General features: G+C 40.5%; 1 protein-coding gene across 2 annotated transcripts in view; it reads left to right on the forward strand.

The window, feature by feature from the left end:
- The first annotated feature begins 6,375 nt into the window (after window positions 1-6,375).
- LOC127412973 (ephrin-B3-like) overlaps window positions 6,376-17,581 on the forward strand; it is a 102,769-nt gene continuing 91,563 nt past the window's right edge. For both annotated transcript variants that reach the window (XM_051649730.1, XM_051649739.1), the window contains exons 1-2: window positions 6,376-7,079; window positions 7,217-7,480. In XM_051649730.1, the coding sequence (XP_051505690.1) occupies window positions 7,344-7,480 (137 nt within the window). In that variant the 5' untranslated portion in view covers window positions 6,376-7,079; window positions 7,217-7,343. The remainder of the gene's footprint in view (window positions 7,080-7,216; window positions 7,481-17,581) is intronic.

Below are 17,581 nucleotides of genomic sequence, written 5' to 3' on the forward strand. Positions count from 1 at the left end.
AGGGAAGCTTTTGGCTAGATATATAAAGCAGAGAGCATCTTTTTCTACCATTCCCTCAGTGAAATCTGCTGGTGGTGAAATTTTTACCTCGGCCATTGATATTAATAATGCTTTTAAAGGATTCTATCTTGATCTTTGTAGTTCCACATCTTCATCTACAGATGAAGATATTAGAAACTTTGTGGAACCTTTAGAACTCCCTAAACTGATGACTGAGCAAAAAAATTCTCTTGATTCTGAGATAACCTTGGGGGAGCTTAGCAAGGTATTTAAGGCCTTTCCTACAGTCAAGGCTCCGGGGTCAGATGGCTTTGCTGCTGAATTGTTTAGATATTATGCTACAGAACTGACTCCACTTTTGTTAGAAGTTTATACGGAATTATTAAAGAATGGAAAGCTTCCGCCAACCATGACATAAGCCCAGATCTATCTGATTCTTAAAAAGGACAAAGATCCAAGCGAGTGTAAGAGTTACCATCTGATTTCCCTGATCTAGCTAGACGTAAAAATATTGTCAAACATTCTGGCTAACCGATTAAGTTATGACATCTCTTATACATATAGATCAGGTGGGATTTATTTGGGGCTGCAGCTCTTCTGATAACATTAGGCGTATCATCAATATCATGTTGTCCGTGGCAAATGATCAGAGCCTGGTCGCTGCCATCACTTGACTCCGAAAAGGCATTTGATATGGTAGAATGGGATTATCTTTTTAAGATTTTAGAAATATATGGGTTTGGGAATACTTTTTTTGGATGGATTAAGTTAATCTCTCCCTGTAGATGTCCCCCTCTCTTATTTACATTTACATTTATGCATTAGGCAGACGCTTTTATCCAAAGCAATTTACAGTGTACTTATTACAGGGACAATACCCCCAGAGCAACCTGGAGTTAAGTACCTTGCTCAAGGACACAATGGTGGTGGCTGTGGGGATTGAACCAGCAACCTTCTAATTACTTCTAATGTGCTTTAGCCCACTACGCCACCACCACTCACATTTCAAGCAATTTGATAGCATAGTGAAGTCCTTCATTTGTAATGGTAAACATCCTAGATTACTGTAACAGGGGTTAAAATGGGAAAGGAGGAGGCGGGAACCGGACGAACTATCAAAGTAAAGTTTAATGTAAAATTAAAACATAAAGACAAAAACATAAATGCACACATGGCAGCTGCATGTGGCTCTCTTTCTCAAGATTCACTGGTCTGATGAAACGAAGATTGAACTCTTTGGCCTCAATTCCAAACGTCATGACTGAGGAAACCAGGCACTGCTCATCATCTGCGCAATACCATCCCAACGGTGAAGCATGGTGGTGGTAGCATTATGCTGTGGGGGTGTTTTTCAGCGGCAGGTACTGGGTTGATGGAAAGCTGAACGCAGCAAAATACAGAGATATCCTTAATGCAGTGGTTCCCAACCCTGTTCCTGGAGGCCCCCCAACACTACACATTTTGGAAATCTCCTTTCCGGGGGATTCCCTTCCCTTTTCCTTCTGGCCCCGCCTGCCGGCAGGCTTTCCCCACCTTCTTCGTGACCTGGGAGGGAGACAAGGGGAGGGAAAAGGGGAGCGACAATGAGAGAGAGAGAGGAGAGAGAGAAAAAAAAATTGCACGCCGGTTCCCAGACACGCCGTCGCCTGGTCCTCGACCACTCCTCCACCCTCTGGCGGACGACAGCCACTCCTCCCCGGGCGGACATCAGTGAGTCCTCCAACCCCTGGCAGATGGAACGCCCTCCACCCCTGGCAGTGGCTCCACCACTCCAGGAGGCCAGCAGGGAACCCCTCTTCCGTCCCCCAGCGGATGGCCGCGGCTGCTCCTTTGGGCGGACAACAGTGGCGAGGACTCCACGACAGCGCATCCCTCCTCCTTCCCGGGTTTCGGGACCAATGTAACAGGGGTTAAAATGGGAAAGGAGGTGGTGGGAACCGGACGAACTATCAAATTAAAGTTTACTGTAAAATTAAAACATAAAGACAAAAACACACGGCAGCTGGTTGTGGCTCTCTCTCTCCCAAACTGCCGCATCCGGCTGCCTCTATCCCTCTCCTCGGCTGATTAGCCCGATTGGGGGCCGGGTGTGCGTAGTTCATGGCCCAGCCCCGCCCTCCTCGTCACAATTACATTTTAATAAATTATATAGGCCGATTGACAAAGGTGGGCTAGGCCTACCCAAGATTTAGTTTTATTATTATGCATTCGGTCACAGACATTTGGCTCATTGGTAGCTTCCACCTGAGAGAGCCCCTCCCTGGTTTTGTATTGAACAGGAAATTCTTGCCCCTATTTTGCCATTGCAAAGCCTTTCTATCAAACTAATCGAAGAAGTTAAGTTACATCGGAGATGATACAAGATCGGAGCTTTAACTTCTATCAAGGGATTATGGGAGAAAGATTTAAACTTGGTATTGGAGGAGGGAGTGTGGGTTAGGATTCTAAAAAATGTCAAATCTGCATCTAGAGATGCAAGGGTTCGCCTTATGCAATTTAAGATTTTACATTGATTCTGTTGGACCCCTCTAGATTGTATAGGCTTGGTTTTAGAGACATACCCACCTGTTGGTGATGCCAATCAGAAGACGGAGACACAACCCATGTTTTTTGGGGGTGTGTTAAGATTCAAGAATTTTGGTTGAAGGTTCAGAGTTTTATATGTGACGTTTTGGGCACTCAAATTTCATTTGGCCCCAGACTCTGTATTTTGGATGAAGGGGTGGTCATAAATTTGGGGGATAAACACATAAAAAATTGGGTTCTGACCAGTATTATGGTTGGTAGGCAGATTATTTTAAGGGGATGGAAGTCGGATGGAGCGCCCTCATTTCCGGAGTAGTGTGTGGAGATGGGGAGGGTAGCATCTTTCGAGGAGGTGTCAAGCAGAAGGCTGGGGGTTCGGGATTTGTTTGATAGGAAATGGGGCAATTATTTAGTGTTTTTGGGGGACTCGATTAAGGAAGGGGCTGTGGAGAGAGAAGTTTAGTTTTAATTATATATGATTATTATATTTTCTTTTTATTTTCTTTTTTCTTTCTTTTTTTTTTGTGTGTATCCTTATTTGTGACCACATTGGTGTTTGTTGGGGGTCAGTGTGAGGTTGGTAATTGGGGAGGGGGAGGGGTAATAGTGGGGGTTAAATGTTAAATGTTGATTCAGTGTATCTATGTTGTGTTTTTTCTTTGTTATATGTCTACGAATCAATAAAAAATTTTAATTGGAAAAAAAGAAGTGGCACTCCATGTCAAAAAGGTTGCCGACCCCTGCCTTATATAGACAGGTGTGTACCTTTCCAAATCATGTCCAATCAATTGAATTTGCCACAGGTGGACTCCAGTCAAAGTGCAGAAACATCTCAAAGATGATCCAGAGAAATGGGATGCACCTGAGCTAAATTTCAAGTGTCATAGCAAAGGGTCTGAATACTTATGTCAAAGTGATATTTCCGTTTTTTCAGTTATCAAAAATCTGGTTTTGGCTTTGTCATTATAGGGTATGGAGTATAGATTGATTTGAAAAATTAAATAATTTAAAGCATTTTAGCATAAGGCTGCAACATAATGTGTGAAAAAAAATGAGGGGGTCTTAATACTTTCTGAAAGCACTGTAGGTGTGGGTGAGAAACTGATCAATATTTAAGTCCTTTTTATTTATTTATTTTTTTAACATAAATCTCCACTTTCGCTTGCAAAATCTGAAAAAAATTCCATTTGGTCCTCTGTTTCCATCACTGATCCTCCCTAGTTTAAAGGACAACAGTATTGACCTTTAACCTTTTGCATGGGGATGTTTCCAGTGTTTCCATCTTATGTTACCATGATGATCCACCTGTTCTTCATGAACAACATGTTCTTTTTCATGTGTTTCTATGTCTCTGTCTGTCTTTCAAAATGTGCAAGCCAGCTACAGACAGTTTGTGGACCTGATTGATACCTCCCTGCACTCTGATTACCTCTTAAAACTTTGCAGACTTGGGAGAGAGCTGGGGCTCATGGACACTGCGACGCAGACTGATGAGAACACCACATAACTGTGACCTTGTGAAGGCAGTGTTCTCACATCATCACAGTATCTGGGTAGTAGATAAGACATGTCAAGCAGTGACAGCAGTATTCTGCAATGTGGCATGCTGTATAAATAAAACTTTAAATAATTAAAGGAATCACATTACTTTACAATTATTATACTTGCCGTTATGACCTGAGACTATTTTATTATTATATTATGGATATTTAATTACATAATATTTCATGAGACTCCACAGAATATACAGGAAGATACATTTGTCACAACGCAGGACTATTAAAGTTAACTGCAAAAAAGCTGGTGGTGAACAGTTACAGCATCTTACAAAATCACTTTTCTTTATAAAGTGCATAAATGTTTAAAAGAAAATGTACATGTTATTTGTCTGCCCATCTACATGTCATGTGTTTTTTGATGGAATGAGATGGCACTAAAATATCCTATAGATTTGAGATATTGTTTTGTAGTTATCACTTAAACGAATAGTTCACCCAAAAATGAAAATTCTCTCATCAATTACTCACCCACATGCCATCCCAGATGTGTATGACTGACTGACTGATTTCTGCAGAACACAAATGAAGATTTTTAGAAGAATATCTTAGCTCTGTTGATCCTTACAATGCAAGTGAATGGTGACCAGAACTTTTTACTATTAATATCCATTTCCACATTCTACTTCTTTTATTTTTGGTTATTCACATTCTTTGTGCTATCACCACCTACTGGGCACTGAGGAGAATAGATAGTAAAAAAGGACTTAAATATTGATCTTTCTCACCCACACCTATCATATTGCTTCTGAAGATATAGATTTAACCACTGGAGTCTTATGGATTACTTTTATGTTTCCTTTATGTGCTTTTTGGACCTTCAAAGGTCTGGCCACAATTCACTTGCATTGTGAGGACCTACATACCTGAAATATTCTTCTAAAAATCTTCGTTTTTGTGTTCAGCAGAAGAAAAAGTCATACACATCCGGGATGGCATGAGGGTGGGTAAATGATGAGAGAATTTTACATTTTGGATGAACTGTCCCTTTAAAGGAATGTTCCAGGTTCAGTAAAAGTTATACTCAGTCCACAACATTTGTGACATAATGTTGATAAGCATACAAATAATTTTGACTCGTTATATATATATATATATATATATATATATATATATATATATATATATATATATATATATATATATGTATATATAAAGTACAAATTTTGGTTACCACACTGAAGTTATGTTATCGTGTATAATGTTATCGTCTTGTGGCTGCACTTTATATAACAGTGTCTATTTTAATGTTTATGGACTGGCCCATTTCACTTCCATTGTAAGTGCTTTACTGTTACTGCAATTTTTGCTAATTTTTTTTAAAATATAATAATTATTATTATTATTTTTTTATAAATAAATTACTTTTGTGGGAATGAATATTTTGCAACAATGCTTTCGATTGAGCTTGACATTATTTAACCTGTAACATTCCTTTGAGAGTAATAATAATATGTTTTGTCTCTTTAATGTTCATTGTCATTTTTTTCTGTGGCTATCCAATAAAGCAAAAACCTGCAGCTTTCTGTCTGTACAGGGTGTGTGCGGTGTAGTTTCATTACTTCGCCATTGGGTGTCAGTGTAAGCAAGGTTTTACTGCCTCATTGGGTCCCATCTGCAGGAACCTGCTTTTCGCTGTAATACACTTTTTTGTTGTTTTCATATGTAATAGACAGGCATACGAATACAATTAATCGCAGATGTTTCTGCATACAGAGAGCACAGAATAACATATTTCAACGATCCCAAAAGGACGGCGGAGATATTTTGAAAATAGCCTCTGCTTATCGTACTAAGCTAGCAAGTTTGTTATTAGTGTCGTTACCACTACCCTGCTCTTACATGCACTGGGGGCGCGATAACTCTTTCAGTCGCTTCTGAATGCACGGATCGGAGTGAACGGGTGCCGGGGATCACGACCGGTGATTTAAAACAGAAACGAATAGTTTAAAATATTTGCGTGTTGGAAATAGACGCACCAAAAACTCCATCCGGAGACTATTTCATAATGCGAACAATCCTTTACAAGAGCACTGGGAAAATATGTTTGCATGATATATATGGATCGGTGCATGACTGACGTGATTTAATACCACCTCTACATGCTGGGGGGGAAAATCCCCCAAAGAAACATCCGCTTCGTTAGTGCGCACTCCAGCCGGAAGATGGGATTTTTCTCTTTTCGAGCGCACCCCCCCCCCCCTCCGCCCGCATCTCTCTCTCTCTCTCTCTCTCTCTCTCTCTCTCTCTCTCTCTCTCTCTCTCTCAAACAACTCAGTCTGTCAGTGTGCGCCGAGCGTTAGGAACAAGTCTCACTAGTCGGATTTTCAGTCAGTGAGTGAGGCACATCGAGAGAAACCAAGCAGGACAGACGAGAAATGAACTATCTAATGACTTGCTACATCCGAGCACATTCTCAAATACCCTGCATTCGAGACCCATGAATAAGGATTGCATTATTTTTTTCCCCCAACCTTGGCAAATCTGGCAATAATTCTGTCTGCCTTGACACATTTGTGTAGATTTGATATGCTTGCTTGCTTGCTTTTAATTTGCATTCATTGGTTTCGTTTCACTCTTGATTTTTGTTAATTATCTGGAATGTGAGTTGCACGTCTCAGCCTTTCATTGCATCGAAATCAAATTGTGTATGTGGAATTACTAGGAAGCACGAAGAAAGAAACAGCAGGAAACTGCAGGAGATAAAGAAGAGACATATCTCCAGCATCAACATGTTCTTCTGAAGATGGGACTGTGCGAGGCGAGGAAAAGCTCACCTATTTCAAACCATCATCCATCTACCATCGTGCTGTGATGATCACATTCCCTTCTTAATCCGTCAATTGGAAAACCAATATAGAGTGGGAGTGAAAAGGAAACGGGAAAACTCCAGCCTAAAAGCCGTGAAGAAAGCAACACGAATTTATTGGGAAAGTAAACTCTTGCAGGAACAAAACGACACTGCAAATTGATTTTGGAGCTGAGTTTAATCCACGAGTGAGTTACAACACTTTCTTTGAGAAACAAATACACTTGAGCTACTTTCCCTAACGACGTATTCTGTGGAGTTGTCTGCTTCAGTCAACATTTTTTGTTTAGTTTTTGTTTAATCTGTTCTCTTGTATTTTTGGTAGATATCCATGCAGGCTCCCAAAACACGTTGTCTCCACACTCATTGACGGATTCACCTATATAGTCCACTGGGCTGAAGCACAGTCCAGAGCTCCTCCAACCTCTGGGAGAAGATCCCACAGATCTTTGATGAGAGTAAATAGATTTGAAATGGCGAGTTGGCGCTGTGGAAATGGATTGGGAATTCTGCTGATGTTCTTAGTGGATTTACTCGGGATCACGGCGACCAACATGGAGCCCATCTACTGGAATTCCTTGAACAAAAGGTAAGAGCCGCAACTAAAAGCATTGGGCACGGCGTTTATTCCTGCTTATTTAAGGAGAGCTTTGCATTGGAGATAGTCAAACGCCGCGTTTTTTGTGGGCAAGTCGTTAGGCTGAGCGTTGAAGGACGGCTTTGAAATTCATCATGTCTGTTAAGCGCTATTACGCAGACAAGCCCCTTAGTGGATAATCACGAGTCTACAGACGTTACGAGCTTCACTGTCGCCAGACTAATAAATGCAACATTTCACAACGGTGTGTCTTGAGTAATTGTACAACAGCAGCAGCCACAGTAACTGCTGTTTATTGACGCGGCGCTATTTTCACTGCCTCCCTCATCCAGATACGCTCCACTTAGATGAATTGTAGTTGCTCAACACCAAGTATTTTCCTTCCAAATTCCCCTCAAACAATGTAACGTTTGTAAAAACGTGCGGGGCGAACTCGTGAGAAAGTGTAGTAGACAAAAACAACTACTACTCCTCAGTAGCCTGCTATTTTTAGTTACCAACTTCTCTCCTGTCAAGGCAGTAGTTGAAACAAAAGATATCATTGAGCTCAAGGTGTAAACTTTCACTCTTCGTCGACACCTACTAACGTGGAAAGCACTTGAAGGCGCATATTCTGACAGGATGAGTTTTACACACGAGTGTTAACTTAAGATGGCCAGTCAGTCCCATTACTCTGCAGAATTTATTACTCCAGTCACGGAGGTGACACGATTTCCCCTGCTAAAGAAGCAATACTGAGTAATTTACGGCAAGATTTTTCGTCTTTTGCATCTCTAAACATGGGGGAGGTTTCTGCAAACCAGCAACTGTGAATTAATTTAGTGGTTTAGCCAAAGAAACCCGTGCAAACTGTGTCCGTTTCAGTCCGGCAAATAAACGACGATTTATGGCCGAGTGCGTTTCTTTCTCTGGCCCTTCTGTCATTATTCGGCTTGTTTAAATGGACACCCAGCGTCGTGGGAGCACTTGTGTGCCCGGTCTAAATCGGTATGTGGGTTATTAGGGGCTATTAGTGGTGCCACGAGCTCTTGAAAGAGGAATAGGTTTTTAATGTGTCCATGTGGCGCATATACCGGCCCCTGCGCTTCAACAGATGCTGTGGAGGGGGTTATTCTGTCCCGTGGCCGCTGAGGTTTCTTGTCGGTGTTGGTTGTGTTAATCAAGCCGGGGTTTTCGGGGACCTAATTTGGCACGGGAACGCGCAGGGCCTGTGTGCGCGCGGGGGGAGGCTTGGCCGTGACCGCGCGTTTTCTGCTTGACCAACACAAGGCGAAATCGTCAGGATTCCTACGTCTTAATTTGGCTAATTCGTATGATATTGTGCAACTGCACTCATTTTAATTCCTACGACTTTCACTACAGCCAATGATGTCGCTGGACATCATTTCCATCTAATGCCCGGCAATTACTTGCTTCTGTAACACACAACAGCTTCTTATCATGTTTACACACTACTGATTAGTTGAGTTTAGATAAGGAGTTTGGGTAAGGGCATAATATTAATAAGTATGTCCTTAATGCCTCCTGCACGGAACTCAGGCTTATTTCCGCATTACACATCTGGGAATTTGCATGTGATGAAGTCCTACAAGTTTATGGAAACAACATCGTGCGAGACCATACAAAATAGCCAACTCGTTAATTATGTAGGACTTTTCATGAGATCGGGTTGGCTTGACCTTTACCTGAAAGTCAGAAAACCAGCACCACCGTCAATCGGATTTAAGCAATTCAGTCACTTTTAAACGTTTCAAATTGATTAAAAGCATAAGAACAATGACGTAAGAACAACAATCGCGAAAACGATCTGTTCTGGTTTTGTTAAACAAGCACCATTTAAGCACAAGGAACAAGTATCTTGGTATATTATAGCATTTACATTTGAGAAGAGCCGTCCGACTTGCGATTCACCGCCGTTCCTTTAAATCCAGCATTTTGAACGTGACGTTTCCTCCGTGGCTTTATGGGATAGTAAAGTTTCCAGTCGATCCGCACTTCAAATTCTCGCCGGAAATAGAAAGTCATCGGGTATTTCTTGCTTATTGCTTCATGAATAATGTGAATCCGGACATACTACTCCATTGGCATACTCTTTTTAGCATACTATCTTGTAGGGAAGTATGGATATTCGGACGCAGCGACAGTGTTTACAGTTTTCGAGAAAATTTACCAATGAATGGCTAACTTACACTCACTGAGCACTTTATTAGGAACACTGTGGTCCTAATAAAGTGCCAAACGTGGTCTTCTGCTGTTGTAGTCCATTCCTAAATGTTCGACGTGTTGTGCATTCTGAGACGCTATTCTGCTCACTACAATTGTACAGAGTGGTTATCTGAGTTACTGTAGCCTTTCTGTCAGCTCAAACCACTCTGGCCATTCTCTGTTGATCTCTCTCATCAACAAGGCATTTCTGTCTGCAGAACTGCCCCTCACTGGATGTTTTTTGTTTTTGGCACCATTCTGAGTAAACTATAGAGACTGTTGTGCGTGGAAATCCCAGGAGATCAGCAGTTACAGAAATACTTAAACCAGCCCGTCTGGCACCAACAATTATGCCTTGGTCAAAATCACTGAGATCACATTTTTCCCCATTCTGATGGTTGATGTGAACATTAACGGAAGATCCTGACCGGTATCTGCATGATTTTATGCATTGCACTGCTGCCACATGATTGGTTGATTAGATAATTGCATGAATAAGTAGGTGTACAAGTGTTCCTAATAAAGTGCTCAGTGAGTGTATAGTTGTCTCTGCATATTAAGCTGCATAAAGTTACATACTTTAGCTTTGACAAATGCTCATTTTACACGGTAAAACTTTACATTACAGGATCCATGTTGCACATTTCATGTAGCCTTAATATAGTTAGTCACAGTAGTAATAATACTTAACAAGTGTTTTACAAACAGTTCTATACGATAATTACATATTAATGACATATGTTGCTTGTTATAACTTAGTACTTATGTAATTACACTGTAACAATCACTGTAAAGTGAAATGTGTGACCCTCATTTCTTAACGCACACACACATACACAAACACAAACCAGAATCATGGTGCTCTTATCCCAAGATTGTGTGAAAAATACACACAAGTAGTGTCTTAGTTTGTGTGGTGTAAATTAGGCTGCACACACAGACAAGACATCTGCACCATGTGGTTTTGCTCCAGGCTGCAGGAGTTTGGGCTGTTCACACTAAAAGTAGCCATATGAAGGTTACATTGTTGGCAGTGCTGGATATTTTATAGGAATCAGTCAACCTCTGCTCCTCCACTGCTTTGAAGAGGAAGACCGGCACCTGTGGAATATTTTATTCACTCGTTCTGTCCCATCACTCTCTCCGTCACTTCTCCTCTCCATCTCGCCCTCTCATGATGGCGCTGCCACTCTCTTCCCCCTACAAAATTAGAAACACGTGTAGCCTTCAGAGAAATGAGGAGAGACAGAGTTGAGAAGTGATGGGAGGAAAGACAGATAGAGATGGGAGGGGGGAACAGCGGGACGCATCCTTAAATGTACAGAAATCAATATCTTTTAAGCCATGAATGTCAGTTTGAGTTAGGCTTAAGAAAATGTAAGTCCAGCACAGAGATCACCTTGAAATTGTCTGCTTAGGGCAAAAAAATCGATAAAACCAAAATTGTATTTCTTCAGAGACACTGCAATTTAATGTAATTCTGTAATGGATATTTCATTACGTGGGCATGAATGACATTTTTTTTTTGTAATCGGAAAAGTCACGAGATGGGATTCTGCAGACTTGTGTTTAGTAAACAGCAATAGTGTTTCTCATGTGAGCGTGCATGTCTGGGAAGTCTCCTTCACCTTCTGACATTAACACCCTGAGTAAGTTGTTTACACACACCAGAAAGACAAAGTGTGTCTGTGTGTGTCCTTGGGACCTGGCCCTCTCTCGATGATCAAATAGCACCATTCCTGACTAATGTTGTGAGGGTCAGTCAGAACTGTGTAATTCTTACAATTGACCATGTTAAGATGCTGGGCAGGCAATTTTTATTCCAAATGGTCACTAATGGTACTGACGGTTTCCATGTATACTTCCCTATAAATCATCGATGTCACAGTAATTGCGTTTCAGGGATTCGGATCTTGCTCAAAGCTGTGGGGGGTTATTCAATAATGAACGCAGGCAAGCGATTGTGGATAACTGTAAGGGATTTGTGTGTTATCAAAAAAGTCACAGGGTCTCTGTGTGTGATGGGCCTATTTTAGCACTGCTCCCTCTCAAAAAACCCCCCACTGATTCTTAATTAATTAATTTATTGCAGAATAATTGGCCTTAGATCAAATCGCTGGTTAAAGAAATAATCTGGGTTCAATACAAGTTAAGCTCAATTGACAGAATTTGTGGTAAGATGTTGTTTGCCATGAACAAAAAATAAATATTTTGACTTGTCCCTTCTTTTCTTAAAAAAAAAAGCACAAATCTGGGTTCCAGTGAAGCACTTACAATGGAAGTGAATGGGACAATATATTAAACCCTAAATTGACCATAAAAACGATGATTTAAACAACTTTACAGCTCAAATAATACACAAGTTTTAGCAGAAAAAGTGAAGTGCTCTTATCATAAGCTTCATATTTCTGCCTTTAAACCTTCCAGAAATTAGCCTTATTCACTTCCATTGTAAGTGCATCACTGTTACTTCGATTTCGTTTTTTTTAAATTTATTTATTTATTTGTTTTTTAGAAAAAGGAGGGACGAGTCGGAATTCTTTTTTGTGGTAATCAACATTATGTTACAAATGCTGTCAATTGATATCAACTTGTACTGAACTTGGAATATTCCTTTAAGCAATCTCAGGGTTTTAAGAGGAGGCAAAAAAGAAAGGGATTGAATCAACAACATTCTCTCCATACAGTTGTATTAGCTGAAAAAAAAACCCCTCTTAATTTGTTAGTAGCTTTGGATAAAAGCATCTGCTAAATTAATAAATGTCATATTAATGTAAAAACACAAACTGAGCAACCTTTTTAATGCACGTTTGGGTGGATTAAAGTTTTGAAGTGATGTTAATTTGCTAAGCTGAATTGTATTTGAGTTGATCCATTTAAGCTTGCTGGGTCCACTTCTTGATAAAAGACTTTGGTCAAGGAAAATTAAGTTTTATTCGAGGAAAGATAAATGCTCAGCAGTGTGTGTATACGCTGGCACCGCAATGTGAAGGAGGAAGAGAGAGAGTGTATTGTTTGTGAATTCGAGAGTATGTGATGAAAGCTACCACTATTGTTTTTGTTTGTTTTTTTTTCCCTTTTTCTCCCAATTGGGAATGTCCAATTTCCAGTGTGCTTTTAAGTCCTTGTGGTCGCGTAGTGATTCGCCTCAGTCCGGGTGGTGGAGGACGAATCCCAGTTGCCTCCGCGTCTGAGACTGTCAACCCGCGCATCTTATCATGTGGCTTGTTGAGCGCGTTGCCACGGAGACTCACCACGTGCCCCACCGAGAACGAACCACGTTATAGCAACCACGAGGAGGTTACCCCATGTGACTCTACCCTCCCTAGCAACTGGGCCAATGTGGTTGCTTAGGAGACCTGGCTGGAGACACTCAGCACGCCCTGGGATTCGAACTAGCGAACTCCAGGGGTGGTAGCCAGTGTATTTTACCAATGAGCTACCCGGGCCCCCAGCTACCACTATTGTGAGTGTATGAGTATATGCTTGTGTATGTTAATGGATTTTCTTAGATATATTGTGAGGATAAAAATTGTCCACAAAACAATTTTAGTTAGCTAAATCTGACAAAACCTCTCTCTGGGATGTCCCAAAAGAAATAAATCATAAAGTAAAACAACAATAATTAAAAAAAAAAAGTTTTCTTTTAGGGTTGGAGTTAGGGTTAGTCTGTGGTAATTATACTTAGCTTTATATAAAAACAATAGAAGTCTATGGTATGTCTTCAGTTAGATTGCTTGGTAAACATGTCATGAATGGTGTGTATAGCATTGGTGATGTGTCGGTGTGAAATAGTGATGTTTCAGCTCTTCCTTTGTATGGCGCCTGCTCAGGACCCTGCACTGAGAAACAGTGAAAATTGTGTGTGTGTGTGTGTGTGTGTGTGTATGTGTGTGGTGCAGGGTCTGCTGGAAGCTTTACGAGCTCTCAGCAACAGGGGTTGTGAAAATGGCTCTCAGCTGATGTGGCAGAATAACTGCAGCCTGCCTGCAGACCAGACGCACACTCACACACAAAGTAGTAGAATGTAGAAACAAAGGCGCCTTCCCTGCTGAGACAGCCAGAAGTGTGTTCAGGGGCTGTGTGATGCAAATGTAAAGAGCACATGTTTACATAAACACACTACTGTGTGCTGAAACACATACAGACATTTGCAAGGTGTTAATTATGTCATTTAGGAATAATTGAGGGGACGCAGATTGTCACACACATGGTTTAATTGTTAAACTCATGCTAACGTGAGGGGAACGGTGTGTTCCTGAGAGTGGGCCCCTAGGGGCTGGACCTCCAAAACCCTTACTGCATGGTACGAAAGAGTGTGTGTGTGTGGTCTTGCTCCGAACATCTCTCATCACCTCAATGTTTGTTTGAGTCTACATGTATTTGTGTGTGCAGGTATGTGACGACAGTTCTAGTAAACTGGGCCTCGTCACTTTTAGCTATAATATTCAGTCACAGATGGACAAAACACATAAAAAAAGAGAGTCAGTTTAACTCATCATCTGTAGTCATCCCTTATTTATTTTTTCTCCATTTTTTTCTTTTTTTCTTTTAAGACTCAGTAATGAAGCTGATCAGGGTCTGTGCCCACATGCTGCTACAGATGTTAAGACTTTCACTTCTGTTCTCTCTCTTTTTCTTTCTTATTTTTTGGTTAATTCCACTCACAGGTCTATAGGGTCACATGACAGTATGTGTGTGTGTGTGTTTGTGTGCGATTTAGTTAGTTCACACACAGACCCCCTTGACTAATCAGGATCATCCTCTCCTGCTGCCATAAGGTCCAGCGTGGGTCAAACACACACATACACAAACCATCAGGGTCGGGTCTGAGAAATAACAGGGTAAAGTGGGGAAATGATGGATAAATGAAGATAGGTGATAGGTCTTTCTGTATTTCTTTCATTTTCTTTCTTTATTTCCTTCTTTCTTTCTTTTAAATCATGTGGCTTGTTGAGCAGATGTGCTATTACTTTTTAATCAGAATTGTCTGGTGGGTGAAAAAATCCCATAAACTTACATTGAAGGACTGAAGGATGGATTAAGCCATATCTAGGGATAAAAATATGATTGAGACTTGGTGGTGGGCTCTGTGGACTTGGGCCAGCTATGAACCATCCACAGCACCCATCGTGGTTTTACACTGGCAAGCACCACTGACATTATCTTCAGAAAATGTAAAAGTATAGTTTTTTCTTGCTATGTTCCTCTAGCTTCCTCTTTCTTCTCTGTTGATTAGTGATGAATCTTAAAGTTAATTAGCCTGAGGTGAACTGCCCCCTGTGCAGATGGGCCTTACTGCTATAGATTAGCACCTATCTCCCAGACCTGCTTTTATTGACTTGTGACTTCCCCTCCCTCTGACTTCTGCTCTAAACTCAGATCTGGGATCAGTTCTGAATTGGAAAACAAAATAATGTGCATTGACATGGCTGACTCCAGATCTGTGTGTAATCACAAATGAAACTCTGGGGCCTCTGCATGAGTTAGCACTCTTTACTCTATGTTGATTGGCTGATTAAAAAAAAAAGAAAATTAAATAAATAAAACATTATGATTGACAAAAAGCACCAACATTTAATTAATCTACCAAATAATCAGCTCATAACATTGAATTAACTGATAGTGTTAACATTGATTTTATGGTAGTGTTTTTGTTGTCTCACAGTGACGTACACTCACTGAGCACTTTATTAGGAACACCCGTAGACCTACATATTCATGTGATTATCTAATCAGCCAATCATGTGGCAACAGTGCAATGCATACAATCATGCAGATACGTGTCAGGAGCTTCAGTTAATGTTCACATCAACCATCAGAATGTTGAAAAAATGTGATCTCAGTGATTTCGACTGTGGCATGATTGTTGGTGCCTGACTGGCTGGTTTGAGTATTTCTGTAACTGCTGATCTCCTGGGGCCGGTTGCACTAGCTGTGTGTAAGTTAAAACTTAGCCTAGTTGTGGCGTAAATTGGCACTAAGTTACAATTTATGCACTACTAAATATTTGAGTGTTGCACCATTAAATTTATGTAGGATGTAACCCTACGTATAAACTAAATATTTACGCAGCCTCTGACCAGGAGTAACTGATGGAATAAAAAATCAGACTGATATTTTATGACATAATTGAGCTCATGTTTTGCGTGACAGGTTTCAGTCCTTTCGACATATATGATGATGTTGAATTTACACTCGTTTACATTTATGAGAGAGAAAAAAAATTACTTTTAAGCGGCACTTCAGCATGAAACTGTTCTAACGGTGCAGTTTTCAGGGTGCGTTGCCAAGTGTCAAGTTTCAACACATTTTATATATATATATATATATATATATATATATATATATATATATATATATATATATATATATATAATATTAAAATGAATAAATGTCTATTTTTACAGCCTGTTGTATAAGTAATTATTTATTTATTGTCCCTTATTCGTTTTAGATACAGTTATTAAATATTGTTATTTACATAGGCTAAATTGTTTTATTACGTATCATTTTCAGTGGGGATATAATTTATTACAGCTGACAGTTACGTGAGCAAACAAGGTTTGAACATCAACCGTAACGAGATAAAACTGAAATACACAGCTTTTTAACACTTCTGTGTACAAATTTGATGGCTGCTTATTGGATCAATACAGGTAAACGTCATATTATGTGACTACGCATCACTTTATGGAGAGCTTACGACCTACTAGTTAAGTCTTGCCTTAAGAACAGGTGGTACAACCAAATCAAGCACTGACTTAGTTACAAACTAACTAGTAGTTACTAAGCCCTTAGTGTGAACTTTACATCCTAACTTACGTGAGAACTTACGCACAGCTGGTGCAACCCTACCCTGGGATTTCCACGCACAACAGTCTCTAGAGTTTACTCAGAATGGCGCCAAAAACAAAAAACATCCAGTGAGTGGCAGAAAGGCTACGGTAACTCAGATAACCACTCTGTACAATTGTAGTGAGCAGAATAGCATCTCAGAATGCACAACACGTTGAACCTTGAGGTGGATGGGCTACAACAGCAGAAGACTACATCGGGCACTTTACTAGGACCATAGTGTTCCTAATAAAGTGCTCACTGAGTGTATATGTTGGTGTACATAAGCTAAAAGTAGCAGTCTAGTTCATTTCAGGAAGAAAAAAAAAACTATTTCTTTGAATATGATTGTGGTCTGAATTTTTGTTTTTACAGTTGAAAGTAGTCCTCCACCTGAAAAAGTTTATGAACCACAGTTTATGTGTTTGCTTTGAAGTGTATCTCTAGTAGTCAAAATCCTAGCAGGGATTGGCCAAACTGACTCCAGACGTGTAGATATATGTCCAGACAAGTATGACCATCTGTAACCTATAATTACTGGAAGATCAGATAGGACTCAGATATCTGGTCTGTTCTGGGGTCAGTCTATGGGTCTGTAATGGGGTCAGTGTCACTGCTGGGGCCGAAGGTTACTGATCTCAGAGCTGTAAATGGGAGCGGCAGACAGATACATGGAGCCACATGTCATTTGCATTATCGTCTCTTAAGAACACAAGCAGTCAGACTTCAGGAGAGGAACAAACAGTTATCAATGGAAACTGGGCCATCTGCAGTTGTATTCAAAGCATGCACACGTGCAAACCTTTCCTGTCCTCCGCGGCATCTGACTGGGCTGCTTTTGTGATAAGTGATGTCTGAATTTGACTGAGGCCTCATGATTGTGGTTAATGCATGCACTTAAAATACCTTGACAGGGCTTTTGTGTGTGTGTGTGTGTGTGTGTGTGTGTATTAGTTTGGACCAACCAAGGTCTGTCCCTTTACAAAATCCTACTGGCCACTTAAATTTGAGTATATCAGAACCGAGAACAACTCTGTTCATGTGTGACAG

This window comes from Myxocyprinus asiaticus, chromosome 2 (assembly GCF_019703515.2).
Source record: "Myxocyprinus asiaticus isolate MX2 ecotype Aquarium Trade chromosome 2, UBuf_Myxa_2, whole genome shotgun sequence".
In the NCBI taxonomy this organism is placed as follows: Eukaryota; Metazoa; Chordata; class Actinopteri; order Cypriniformes; family Catostomidae; genus Myxocyprinus; species Myxocyprinus asiaticus.